Source organism: Melanerpes formicivorus, unplaced genomic scaffold (assembly GCF_026170545.1).
Source record: "Melanerpes formicivorus ecotype bairdi unplaced genomic scaffold, bMelFor1.0.p_v2 SCAF_2, whole genome shotgun sequence".
NCBI lineage: Eukaryota > Metazoa > Chordata > Aves > Piciformes > Picidae > Melanerpes > Melanerpes formicivorus.
Window position 1 is genome coordinate 16,483,788 of NW_027142354.1, and position 14,315 is coordinate 16,498,102.

General features: G+C 39.1%; 1 protein-coding gene across 7 annotated transcripts in view; it reads left to right on the forward strand.

Annotated features, from left to right (window-relative positions):
* The window catches only part of SYNE1 (spectrin repeat containing nuclear envelope protein 1), a 317,978-nt gene that overhangs the window by 239,894 nt on the left and 63,769 nt on the right, over positions 1 to 14,315 (forward strand). For all 7 annotated transcript variants that reach the window (XM_068151740.1, XM_068151698.1, XM_068151707.1 and 4 more), the window contains 6 exons: positions 1,933 to 2,129; positions 3,096 to 3,228; positions 3,623 to 3,805; positions 5,501 to 5,650; positions 6,160 to 6,336; positions 10,484 to 10,639. In XM_068151740.1, coding sequence (XP_068007841.1) covers positions 1,933 to 2,129; positions 3,096 to 3,228; positions 3,623 to 3,805; positions 5,501 to 5,650; positions 6,160 to 6,336; positions 10,484 to 10,639 — 996 coding nt within the window. The remainder of the gene's footprint in view (positions 1 to 1,932; positions 2,130 to 3,095; positions 3,229 to 3,622; positions 3,806 to 5,500; positions 5,651 to 6,159; positions 6,337 to 10,483; positions 10,640 to 14,315) is intronic.

Sequence of the window (14,315 nt, forward strand, 5' to 3'; positions counted from 1 at the left end):
AATGAGTGTGTTTGGGCTCATATGTCAACAATCTCTGGAGTATTCTGCCCATTACAGTATGCCAACCAGATATCAAGCCTTTGATCGCTAGTGTTTGAGACTGGTAAAGCAGATAGTTTTCTTCCCATTTAACAGTCCATTTATTCAGCCCTCATTCTCTTATATTCCAGAGGAGGGTCCTGTGGGAGACAGTGTCAAAAGTCAGCCTTAGGTCAGTCTCATCTACAGAGATGGTAATTTTGTCACAAAAGTCTGTCAAGTTAGTGAATCCAAGCTGAATATTCCTAATTATCATTTGGTCCTGTTTGTCCCTGATAATGGACTCTAAGAGGATGAACTGCACAATATTTCAAGAGAGTAAGGTGAGGCTAAACAACCTGCAGTTCCCCAATCTGACTTCCTCCTCAAATGCAGCAAGAGCTAGTAGTTTAAATAGAGGATTTTCTACCACATCCTGTTTTTTCACTCTGTTCTTAAAAATGAGAATTCTGGTCTAGTGTTTTGTCATTGTCTCATTATACATCAGACACTGGGGTTGGAGGTTTTTTGGTGTTTTGTTTTCTTTTCTTTTCTTGCTTTGTTTTAAAAAAAAAAGTGTATGCCAGTTTTTTTCTGGCAAATTGACTTTTTTGTCTATTTTGAATTCGTTATATATGTTGCTCTTTTACTGGACAGCTTTCAGCTCTTGCAATGGTATGAGGAGGACTTAAGTAATCTATTTTGGGTGTGTTTTATTTTGGTTTTGTTTGATGCTAAGTATTGTGTTGGTCCTGATCCTAAATCAATTTTCCTCTTTGTTTCTCTTGTTAGTTGCATAAATTAGGTTATTCAAATCCAGATTTGCAAACTGTGCTGAGGCACTACTTTTACATTTTATTTTTTCTCTTCCAGTTGCCATATTTAGGTTGAAAATTTGTTGTAGTTAATTTATGACTATCTTAGAATTTTTTGTGCTGCTGTCTAGGAGTTACACATTTGCATGTTAGGTGTAATTACACGTGTCCATACATAAATTCTGTTATTAGAGCTCTATGTGAAAGAGAAAATGAGAGGACCAGCATGAGACTTCTAGTTTTGTAAACTTCTATGTTCAGATTTGATTCAGCAGAACTGAAAAATGGGAATGCATGTATGTTTTGTGCTTCAGCTTAGTCAAGTCTACAGGCATTTTAAAAATCAGTACTATTTATGTAATGATAGTGGAATTTGGCAGGTATATTTGCCCATATATACACATTTTTTACCTGTCCACAACTTACCATTTAAATGAAATCTGTTTCTGCTCCATGCTGGATTCAGAGTAAGATTGTTAACAACAGTCTTTAGTTTTTAGTACCGTTTCTGTTTTACTGTGCCACGAGTGTGCGTTCAGGGATTTCGATCAGTGGAGTGATCTTCTCTTTTTTAATCATGGGTAACTGGAGAGTAGAACAGTAAACGAAGAGTTAGATGACCAGAAAGCTGAAGATAGTCAGTGAAGGGGCCAGACCCACCACTGTTAATTACTCAGTGTTGGACACATTTAAGTTCTATTGCAGTAGTCTTCATCAGATGGAAGACCAAGTTCAGATGTTTTGATCAATTGCTCTCAGAGATGTTGCTGTTCCATGAAGATTCTTTTGAAATTGTTTGAGGGTTCTTTTTCAATATATACTGAAAGTTTGTAGTTTATGTTATACTGAGGAGTTCATCATAAGGTGGTATCAATAGACACACTGCAGTAAGGTGTTTTATGACTGCATGTTCAGCTTTTTCATCAGGCTGCTTGCATGATAGTTCTCAGGGAGTTCTAGACCTGGAGCAGAGGAAAAATGATATGCCGTGGTGAAATTAGATATGCTACAAAATGCAATAAAAGAAAACTACATTTTGAGAAAGTGTGGTAGCAGAGTCCTGCAGAGCTCTCTAACTTAGTCTCCTCTTGCATTACAGCATCTGAGATCTAACCTCACTGAATACCAGCCTAAATTATATCAAGTACTGGATGATGGGAAAAGGCTTCTTTATTCTGTTAGCTGCTCAGATCTTGAAAGTCAACTGAATCAACTAGGAGAACGCTGGTTAAATAACACCAGCAAGGTTACCAAGGAGCTTCACAGGCTGGAGACAATATTGAAGCACTGGACAAGGTAATGCTCATGTAGTGAACAGTATTAAACTTCTTACCTGCACTTTTCAGATCAAAGTCATTCTGAACCCAAAACTACTGTATTTGACATTTAAAAGCACTTTGAGATTTGTGTGATACTGCAGAGTAGTCAAATTAACCTACCTGTGTTCCCATGGAAGCGCTTTCATACTCTCTCTGTGTGATAGAACATGTACCAGGTAACAGCTGGTTACCTAGTGGGAGGAATTCAGAAGATCACTTACTTAGATTACTAATTTAGAAACCCCATGTGCACACAGGATGTGTCCTTTGCTAGGTAGAATAAGTAGCCTCAGTATCTGGCTGGAGCATTGCCACTGCTGGATTCTTGTTGCTCTGTGTCATTGCATATGTAAGGGAGCTTTTATCTGCCTTTGCTAATGTTCGTATGCTACTTTTGAAATTAATTCTCAAAGTCATCTGTAAACTTCATCTGTTATTCATAATACTCCTGTCTTCTTGGCTCAGAAGCATTTCATGAGAGATAAAGGGCTTTTATTAATAAAGGTTGTGTGGAGACACTCAATCTGACACCTCACTACTTGCTTGGCGTATGAAACCACATGGAGATGGTTTCTGAAAGGAAGAAAAAAAAAACACAACTCTGCTCTGAGATGCCTTGTGGTAAAGATTTTGGAAGATTGAGCCTTCCAATGTTTGCAGGATGAGGTGCTGTTACAGTTTACCCAAGCTGATTGGTAACCTAGATACTAGCCCTTCATTAAATGTAGTTTTTCCCAAGAGGTAAAATGAAGGCACTATTAGGAACTGTAGGTGTAATGGCTAAAATGAGAGCTTCCTGATGCTATGCCTGTCTTTGAAATCATGTAGTTCTGAAATTTGATGTGGCATACAATATTTTCCTCCAATACATGGAGGAGAGGCTGTTCAGTTGGAGGCAAGAAGTGCTGATGACTGTTTTAGTCTCCTTCAAACATCTTTACAGGTATCAGAGTGAATCAGATGAACTGACACGTTGGTTACAGTCTGCAAAGGAGCGGCTTGAGTTCTGGAGCCAGCAGTCTTTGACAGTTCCTCAAGAACTGGAAACAGTCCGAGACCGCCTAAACTCCTTTTTGGTAAGTCATTCATCTACCTAGGACAACTTTTTCTTTCCAATTGCAAATAAACAGTTGAGCAATCACACTTTTTATCATTGTTAAAATAGTGTGGAAAAATAATTTTTAAAAAAAAATCTGCTTCTGTAGGTGGGCTGTCATCAGAAAAATGGAGTTTAGGCAAATGAAGCAGTCCTTTGCTGTATGCAGTGATTATAAAGCTTGATGATTCTAAAAATAAAAGTGGTTTTAGGACTTAAAGCAACTTTTGTTTTCACTTCGTATGAGGGATAGCTGTTAAATGCTAATAAAGTTCATGTTTCTAAAGGAAAAAGAGGATATTCTTAGATTTCCTATTCTTTAAGTACAGTAAACAAGTAGTTGATTGTTTCCTCAAAAAAATTTCTGCTTGCAGGACTTTTCAAAAGAAGTGGATGCTAAATCATTACAGAAATCTTCTGTCCTGAGTACTGGGAACCAGCTCCTCAGGCTGAAGAAGGTGGATACAGCAGCATTGCGTGCCGGATTGTCCCACATTGACAATCAGTGGACAGAGCTGCTCACACAAATACCAGCAGTACAAGAGAAATTGCACCAGGTAAGGAAGGGCAGTAATGGCTTTCAGTATTCCATAACATTCAGACCATATGGGTGGCACAGCCTTTGAGATGTAGTTGCTCCCATACTCTATATATTCATGTGAGGCAAGATAGGAATGTTACTTGAATTGAAAGTGGGAAAGCTTACACTTAGGTCCAAATCTTGTCTATCCATGCTGTCTAACACCAATTGGTGTTTATGTCAGACTTTCACAGCTACGTGAAGAAGAACAGACCAGGTTTTTTTCCAACATGTTGACAAGACTTTTGGAAAAAGAAGTTCACAACCCAGTACCTTGTCAGATATGGATAGTAGTTCTGTTCAAATTGAATAGACTGGGTTCAAGTCTGTGCAAGATAAATCTAAAACCATTGTGCAAGGTTCCTGCTAGTGTATGTAGGAGGAAGAGGGTTTTGGTTGTTTTTTTAATTCTTTACCTTCAGTACTATAGCACTATACTGATTTAAAAGTCAGATTAGTGTAAAATTGTTAAGAGGGTATCAGTATAAGTTGTTGGTGTCAGTTTATAATGTGGAATGCTCTTAGACATAGTAATACCACTATGATAGAGAGAGTAAGGGTAAGAAATGTTGACCGAGTCTATTACTTTAAACAAAATAATGTCATTCAGCAGTTCTCTAAACAGTCTTGTAATGCAAAATATATATCTACCTAAAAATATCATAGAATATGAACATAGAACATCATATTTGTGGAACACAGAATATATCCAAGTAACTAAATGGAAGCAAGCACAACTGTACCAAATGCTGAAAGTATCTGCTTTTAAGGAAAAGAAAAGCAGTTACTATTCAAGATCAGCTTATTTAGAAATCACCACACAAGAGCAGCAAAAAGTTACTTTCCATAAGTCTGTTCAATAGTTACTTGCAAGGATGGGAAGAGCAGTTTACAGTTGATCTTCTGCATAAGCCAAATACAGAATTATGGAATGAGAATGAAGAACATTTAGGAAGCCAGAAATTGAATCTTTGAGTTTGTTCAGTTTCTTTGCACAATAGACATAAGAAAGCTTTAATGTAATACTTTCTTATTCTCATGCTTGTAGTTATGCAGTATATCTCCTATTAAAACCTTTTTCATTTTTTTAAAATAAATGTCAATTATATGTTAGGTATTGTGCTGGGTTGAGGCAGCCCCCTTCCCCACCACTGACAACAATAAAACACTCAGACAAACAGATTGCAAAAGTGATGGAAAGTTTAAAGAGAAAGCAGTGAACTTTTACAGAAAGCCAGAAGTGCAGTGACAAAGAAAGATCCCAAAACAGACCCAGAGAGATCCCATCCCCACCTGAGGGTACACCCAAGACCCCCAGGGCTCCTTCTTCCCCCTCCCACTGCTAGGCTAGTCTCAGCTGGCCAGTCTGAGACTGCCCATCCCCCCATGGCCTTGGGCCTAGCCAGGCCCAAAGCCAGGAGACATCTCCCCAGTTACCGGCTGACGGAGGAGGAAGAAAAGAGAGCGTGCTACACTCCGCACTAGATCTTATAGTGGTGCAGAGAATTGTGGTAGGAAATACTACATGATTTCCTGTGTCCACCCCTCTGGGCTGGACTTCTGGACACAGGAAGTAAACATTGCAGGGGGGCACCCAGCTCAAACTGCAACAGGTATGTAGAATAACATAGTAATAAAAGCAGGTGAAAGCAATGAACTGTTATCTCTACAGCTCCAGATGGACAAAATTCCTTCACGCCATGCTATCACTGAAGTTATGAGCTGGATTTCCCTGATGGAAAATGTCATTCAGCAAGATGAAGAGAATATAAAAAATGCAGTTGGGCAGAAAGTAATTCAGGATTATGTCCAGAAGTACAAGGTACTGAGTAGAAATATTGTTAAATTTCTTTTTGAACGATCCCCATTAAATATATATACATATGTAAAGAGATTTAAGGGTGTCTGGGGGTGAAACAAAACTGGACCTTCTTGGCTATTATTCCTATTTGTATATAAGAATTTCCATCTTACCTGGTTTTGTATTTAAAATTTTGAAAGTAAAGTGAAAAGGCAAAAAGTAGATACCCAGATTTCACCAGCCTGGTACTTGACATCAATATCAATACCTTCACAGAGGATCTTTTCTTATTTTTTGGGAATGTGGGAGGAGAAAAGGCAGATTCCTTATTCCAAAGGCAATGTATTAGTGATTTATTTCTCAATATTTAGGAAAAGTTAACAATATCTTTAATTGCTCATCAGTTGGTAAAAATCCTTTTCACTAGCTTGTGTTGATGTAATTTGTAAACATTTTTCCTCTGTTTTGCAGGAAGGTGAGAAATTATGGTGCTTTGATTTTGAGTTTTTCATTCCCTTCTTTTCTACTAGGGTTTCAAGATAGATTTAAATTGCAAACAATTGACAGTAGACTTTGTGAACCAATCAGTGCTGCAGATTAGCAACCAGGATGTTGAAAGTAAACGCAGCGACAAGACTGATTTTGCAGAACAGCTTGGAGCAATGAACAGACGTTGGCAGATCCTGCAAGGCCTGGTAACTGAAAAGGTAAAGAAATACCTAGCTGCTCTATGGTGCTTTCAAAATACATATAACTATAAGATTATAATGGTTGGAAGACTCCACAGGTCCTCTGGTTCAACCTCGTGCTCATCAAGAGCTAACTTTACAGTTAGATCAGATTGCACAGGGACTTGCTTAGCTGAATTTTGAAAATCTCCAAGGACAGATTCCACAACCTTTCTGGGAAGCTCATTCCTGTGTTTATCCACTCTTCTGAGGGACAAGTTTTTTGTCTTGCTCTCAATTTCTCTAGCTGCAACTTGTGACTGTTAATTCTTCTCTTTTTACTGTATGTATCTGAGAATAGTCTGCCTCCATCTTCCTCATACCTCTTTATAAAGAGTGGACAGCACAATGAGATGCTTTCGTTGCCCTCTTTTCCACAGACTGAATGATGCCAGCTTCTTGTGTATCATGTCCCCTAGCCTCCTAATAACCTTACTAATAATGTACAAGTTTGCCAATCTCTCCCTTGCACTGGTTGGGCCAAAATGGGTCACAACTGTCAAGGAGAAGAAAGGAACCACTTCCTTTGATGTGCTGCATGCACTCTCAATCTAATCTAGGACACAGTTGGCCTTCATCAGCACAGCTGCACACTGCTGATTTGTTACACGCAAGTCACCAAGAGCAGCTGCTTCAGAGCTGGCCTAGCCAGCAACAAAGAGATCTCAGTGTACAGGGGAGTTCCCACTATTTTCTCTTGGTAGGGAAATGCCAGGGAGCAGAGGGACCCACCAGGAATTGGGAGCTTTTGCACCACTTCTGCCAGTGTCGGATGGCAGCAGTGAGTGTGCCTATGGAAGGTGTGCCCAGTGTAGTGTGTTGAAGTTTCCTCCCAGCATTAACTTTCACCAGACCAACTCAGTTAGAAGCAAATGAAGCTGTATTTACAAGCAAAATCGACATTCTACAATGGAATGCAATGAATATGTACAAGATATACCAATATTATACAGATATTTACAATTAATAAACAGCACAAGGACACCCCTAACCAAGAGACCAGGGGAAGCTACTAGCTTCTCTGACCCTGCCTTCCCCTTACCTCCCTCTATGAAAGGGACAAGAGAAAAGATAGCCAAGACCAGCCAAAGCACACAGATTATCTCTCCAGAGTGTAGCAAAACCAGCTGAGATCAGAAGAGAAGAGAAAAGGGGAAAATGGTTATGGTACAGCTACTCTTATTCTAGATATTTACGCAATGAATTTGTTTAGAATAACCTTGTTTTCCTTTTTACACCTGTGATTTATTTATATTTTTCTACTTTTCTGCTCAAAATCTGTAACTAAATTTTTGAAGGCGTAGCCTAAAACCACCACAGCCCAGGTAGAGGAGCTCCTTCACTTAGTGATGGAGCTTCAAGAGGAGGTAAGTAGGCCAAGAGCCATCCAGCAATGTGAGAGAGAGAGAGACTCTTGGAGTCACACCCTGTCCTCCCTGAAACAAATGCAACAGGCAGAAGAAGCTTACGATAGAGTGAATTCCGTGTCCCCTCTCTGCTTGATTGTATGTGGTGACTTAGAGGACAGCAGGCAGTGGCAACAAGTTCCTGAATGGCACAACAGGCACTGCAAATGTGTCACCACAGTAACTCCAGTGAAGGTTCTTATGAAGTGTGGCTTTGGAAACTGGGTTTGTTTACTCTGGGGAAAAGGAGGATGAAGGGAGACCTTACTGATTTCTACAGCTACCTGAACGGAGGTTGTAGCAAGGTGTATATCAGTCTCTTCTCCCTAATAATAAGCGATACAGTGAGAGGAAATGGCCTCAAGATGCCCCAGAGGAGGTTTAGATTGGAATTTAGAAGAAACTTCTTCACTTAAAGGGTTATCACACCCTGGAATAGGCTCCCCAGGGAGGTGGTTGAATGGGCATCCCTGAAAGTGTTTGAAGGTCACATAAAGGTAGTGCTAAGGAATGTGGTTTAGCACCAGAGTTGATAGAGAATGGTTGGACTCAATGATCTTAAAGGTCTTTTCCAACAGAAAGGATTCTATGATTCTAAGTTGTTATCCACCATAGCCCCTAGGTCCTTCTATCCATCTTGTATCTAGCCTGTAATGCTGCCTGAAGTTATCTTGTCCTAGGTACAGGAATTGACATTTGTCTTTTCTGAATTTGATGAGAATTGCTAAGCTTATTTCTCGATCTTCTTGAGGTTTCTCAGAATGGCAGCCCTGCTCTCCAGCATATCAACTACTACTCCCATATTAGTGTCATCCATGACTCTGCTTTCAGCACGGTCCATCATGTTGTTCAGTTTCAGTTTATTGATAAAGATATTAAACAATATGAATGCCCTGAACTGACCCTGAAGATGTATCTTGTAAATGTCTGCCAGATAGATGTTGAAAATTTTACCACCAACCTTTAAACCTGATTATTTTGGTCAGTTCATTCATTTGTAGACTTCCCTTCCAGCCCATGTCTCCTCAATTCTTCTACTGTATGGGATACCAAATCAGAAGTGTTGCAAAAGCCAAGATAAATAACATTTACCACTCTTCACTTGTCCACAGGGTCAGACGTATAATCATTGCAGAAGCAATCAGTTAGATGAGGCACAATTTGCCTGGTTGGTTAGATCATGGTTATTCTTCCTCCTTTTTTTTTTTGTGCATGTGTGAATGTCTTCTGGCAGGATTTTTGGTATAATCTTTTTCCAATCACCAGCAACTCACGACTTTTTGAAGGTCACAGACAGCAGCCTTGAAATTATATTGACACCTCAAATACATCCAGTCTGGTTATGTGGACTTTTATATGCCAAAAATACTAAATTGGCATGAAGACCTGGAAAGCCCAAGGGGACATCCTATCTGTAAGTTCAGAGGAGACTCACAGAATATTAAAATTGTAGGGGTTGGAGGGGACCTCTAGAAATCAAGTCCAACCCTGCTGCCAAAGCAGGATCACCTAGGGCAGGCCACGCAAGAATGTATCTAGGCAGGTGTTGAAAGCCTCCAGAGAAGGAGACTCTACAATTCTTCTGGCCAGCCTGTTCTGGTGCTGTGTCACCCTCACTGTAAAGAATGTCTCATGTAGAGGCAGAATCTTCTTGTTTCAACTATCACTGGGTACCATCAAAAAGAGACTATCATCTTCATCTTGACACCCACCCCTTAGATACTTATTTATATATAAGAAGGAAGTGTTGACTTCAGACTATGTAGTCATTTTCTGTTAGTTGCTGATGTACTTGAGAAGAGTACGAAGGCTTTCGGTCCCTCAATAGTTAGTTCCAGCCAAGATTTTTCTTTTCTGACTTCAGGCCTGCATGGCCAGGCTGTGTTTCCAGGCCGATTCTTTGCAATCCACTTTCTGTGGATTTGTCTTTTTTTTGTGACTTGAGGAATTGAATCCAGGAAACTGTTTGATCTTCAAAGACTTCTGTCCTTCAGTACAGTTTCCCAGGGGGTCATGCTTACCTGAACACACCAAAGTCTGCTATTCAGAGATCTTCAGTCTGCTACTTGTTTTCCTTACTTCATTCACAAATGTTTCATCATCGCTGTGTCCAAGGTTGCTGTTGACCATCGCAGCCCACATCCTCAACCAGTTCTAATTAAGATGTCTCATTCCTTAGAGGAGAGTGTGAACGTTTTTTATGTCAACACTGCTGTTTCATATTGTGCTTTGGTTTTTTTATGGATGTTGTTTGTTTGTTTTGCTTGTTTGTTTGTTTTAATAATAGAAGTGCCTTTTGCCCTTGAGTAACACCTAGAACAACCAGACAAATCTAAGTAAATTAACAGCAGTCAGTTGACAAAACAGGTAATATAAATCTCATCTGCTTTGCCACAGTTAAAATCAAGGAATAGGAAAAATATGTTTGCATGCTTCCCAAAAATGTCCTGCCAATGTATTAACTTCTTTCAGTGTTTCAAAGTATTTTAATATATTATCTTTATATAATTATTTCTGGATCAAGCAGTTTTGGTTTTTTTTATTATCAGCTCTTTTGCAAATAGCAGATATATTTATATTTGAACACATATGCTTTTTTTAAAGCAATTTCCTGGGTGGCACTGGTTGTCGTTGACCCTCGCTAATTTATTTAACTGACCCAACAAAAAAAGTAATTTAATAAGAAAGTATATGCTCTTTTTTTTATTATTTGTTTGTAGATCCAGCTGTTGGAAGGTCTGCAGGAATCCTGGACAGAATATGAAAACAATGTGCAGTGCCTAAAAACTTGGTTTGAAGCTCAAGAGAAGAAGCTGAAAGAGCAACAGAAAATTGGAGACCAGGCTTCAGTACAGAATGCTTTGAAAGACTGTCAGGTAATGGCGCATTGTAAATAACAGTACTTTCTTTCCAACAGATAGACTTGATAAAGCCCTGTAAAATCTTCCTATCAGTCAAGTCAGTGACAGAACTCCTCTTCAGAAAGGGAAGGAGCGAGTGCAAGCAATAAGAAATGAGGAACAATAATGTCCCAAAGATGTTTAAAAACAACCAGTACAAGAGGACACAGTCTCAGGCTGTGCCAGGGGTGGTTTAGGTTGGATGTTAGGAGGAAGTTCTATACAGAGAGAGTGATTGCCCATTGGAATGGGCTGCCTGGGGAGATGGTGGAGTCACCATCATTGGAGGTGTTCAGGAGGAGACTTGATGGGGTGCTTGGTGCCATGGTTTAGTTGTTTAGGTGGGTTAGATTGGTTGATGGGTTGGATGCGATGATCTTGAAGGTCTCTTCCAACCTGGTCCAGTCCGGTCCAGTCTGGTCTGGTCTATTCTATTCTATTCTATTCTATTCTATTCTATTCTATTCTATTCTATTCTATTCTATTCTATTCTTCTCTTTGCATTGTGTATTAGGCATGGGTATTTCAAAGTGTGCCAGTTGTACTGACCTAGAAGGTCATCAAAATAATGTGTTCCCATTCTTGTTTAGCCAGTCTCATGGAGCTTGATGTTGTGAACACTGTGCTTGACTATTCAAAACTTGTGGTTTCTGTCTTACCAGTACCTTTCCTGCACCCCTCCCTTTTTGCCACTTTCTTGTTTTGCTTTGTTTTTTTTCCAGTTGATGTGTTGCACCTGATAAATGCTAGAATCCAAGGTGGTTTTAAGCTTTTATTCAAAATGTGTTAGAAATCACTTCCCCCGCAATAATTGCATTACCCAGACAAGGAAATAGTGCTGGATTCTCTTTTGCTTCCAGAAGACTGAAGGAGAATCATGATTACAGTGAGCAAAGATGGGATAAGGCAAAGCACAGATATACATAATGCACATAAGTTCAGAGCCCACCTCAGTTATTCATCTAAAATTTGTACAAGGACTACACAGAAGTGAATAGAGTATCACATTTGACTCTCTGCATCTTGCTCAGAGTAGTACATGCTTAAACAGTTAGAAGCTTACTTCTGGAGCTGTCAGGCTAGAGCTCAAGCTTATAGGTATATAGGCAGAACAGATTTTTCTCAATTTATAATCAAGGACTCTACTTGGTATCAGGTAATTTTTACTGAACAATATTTTGTTCTAGAAGATGGCAAATAATAAATGTCACACCAGATAAGATTTATAATTAAACTCTGTCAGGACAACTATATGCCAAAAATTCTTCATGTTCTCATCCTCCTTGTCTTTTGGTAAAACCATCTTTCCTGCATGCATTTAGTGATTGGAAAGTATATGATCTACATCTAAAAGCTTCCTGAACAGAACAGCTGGAAATCTATTCAAATTAAGTGTGCAAGAAAATTTAATCTATAGTTGCCAGTGTATTAAATCCATTTTTGTTTCTGTAAAGGGAAATAGTTGGTTAGACCAGATATTAAAAGTCAAATTTTAATCCAAAAATTGTGACCTGAGTTTTCAAACCAGTCACAGTGCTTAGTTTCAATTCATGTATCTGTATGATTTCAGCACAATAAACCCATATGACTGTAGGAAGGGTAACTTATCATAGCCTGACATAATTGGCAGGCTGTTTTTGGCTGAGGTTCAAGGCTGAATCTGATTTATCACCTTTGTGGCTCCTTTTGGTCAGGGAAGTTAGCAAATACGCTTGGGAAGCCAGTTATGAATGGCAAGACTTTGATCAGCAGCGTAACATTGTTTAAGAAATAACTGTGCAGCATTCCCAGGTATCTGGTTCAACTAGTACAAAAGCTGCAATTTATTAACCAACTTTAGCTGCTGCCTAGCATCATTTTAAGTGAAGGCAAATATTCTTTTCCCATCACAGATCAGACACAGTAATGTGTCTTTAATTCAGTTATGAGTTAAAAACAATGAGTAAGAAACCCCCTTTTCACAGAGAACCAGAAATATTTGCTGTTCTTGCTGTTTGAAGCTTCTGCCTTTTATATATTCTGAACTTTTAAACGATCTCATACAAACTTGAATGCCTTTTTTTTCAGTCTTAAAACCTACTTTCTAGAAAGTCAGGTTTACTATGTACAAATTAGAAGTATTTGCTTTGTTGTCAGCTGGTAAAAAAACACACCATATATTATACCAGGGATGTAGTCTGAAACAAGATCATTGCTTGAAGTCTGAAGAAATGTGAAAATACAGAAGAAAAGGCTAAGAATAAGAAATGCAGAAAAAATGCTCTCACATGTTTATAGACAAAAGACTGTTGTATATGTGCAGTGATAAATTCTGTTAATAGCAAGTGTATGCAACACTTGGCAGAATTTTGTTCCAAATGTTCCCCCTGCTATCTAAAACAACAGTCTGTTACAGCAGCAGTCTACTTGTTTGGATTCATAGAAAGAGCAATTTACTGAAAGACCTAGGTTTTCAGTTTGCCTGGAGTTTTGTTGTGTTATTTTCTTTCTCTGGTGATCCATGTCTCTCAGAAAGAAATTACTTGCAGAAAATTAAATTGTAACCTGAAATCACAAGATGGACTAAATAGTGGAAGGGCATTACAAGATTGCTCTCACTTTGCAGTCTACTTTCCATATCTCATCAACTACTTTATCTTCAGGCAGGTAAACACAAATTTCCAATGTCCTGAAACCTGCAGTCATACTTCTCCACTCTGCTCAGGCTAGTGTTTGCCTAACCTGAAGGTGCACAGCTACCATATGAATTAGAGCATTGCAGGTCTGTTTTGGATCTCCCTGCAATGTGACATGAAATGATGCAGGTAGTTTCCTGGCTAAGAATGACCTTGTAGGAGCCATGCTACATGAGTCACAGTTGCTCACAGAGTCATCTTGTCCTCTCTCCTTCATTTTGTAACTTCATTCTCATACTTTTGAGACATAAAGAACATCGCAGGTGTTGTGACAATCAAATACTACATACTGGTGCTTCTGCACTTCACTTGTTGATAAACCATGATAAAACTGGAAAACTTTGAATCAGTACTTCTGTGACCAATGCAGGGTCATGCAGTAAGCATTTGCCTAAAGCCAAAGCAAGCCACTAACAAATTGTCATGGCCTCAGTGCTTATGCACTCAGCCCTGTTTTCTTCACTTGTTTTCATGCCAACTGTTCATTTGCTTCCGTTTTCTTGTATTACTGTGTGGGAACACTGAGCAGAGCAAAATGCTATCAGGCTCATTAATGCTTCCCAATGACAGACAACTTTGAGGAGGCAATAAGGAAAATTCCTGCAGTCTGTTGCTTGTTGTCATTGGCTGGACTCCTGTGAACTTGTCATCTAGAAAAGGAGAAGGCTTACTGTCCTCAGGCAAGGGGCTTTGCTAGGACCTGGCAAAAGAAAAAAGACTCCACTTCATGTGGGGAGGCATGACAAATTGACATTGTTCCCTAGGAAGTCATTTTGTCCTTTTGCTTGGGTGGCAAAATTAATTTTTTCCAGAGTTTGAGCCAGCCAGATTTGGGCTAATTAAAAAGCCCTCTCAGTGTTCTAGGACAAACCAAGACACACAACAATTTTCCCATGTATTTAAGCAGCTGCCCTATTTTTAATGAGTTTTGGGCTCTTTCATGAGATTACACAGAAGTTTAATGTTTAATGCTTCTA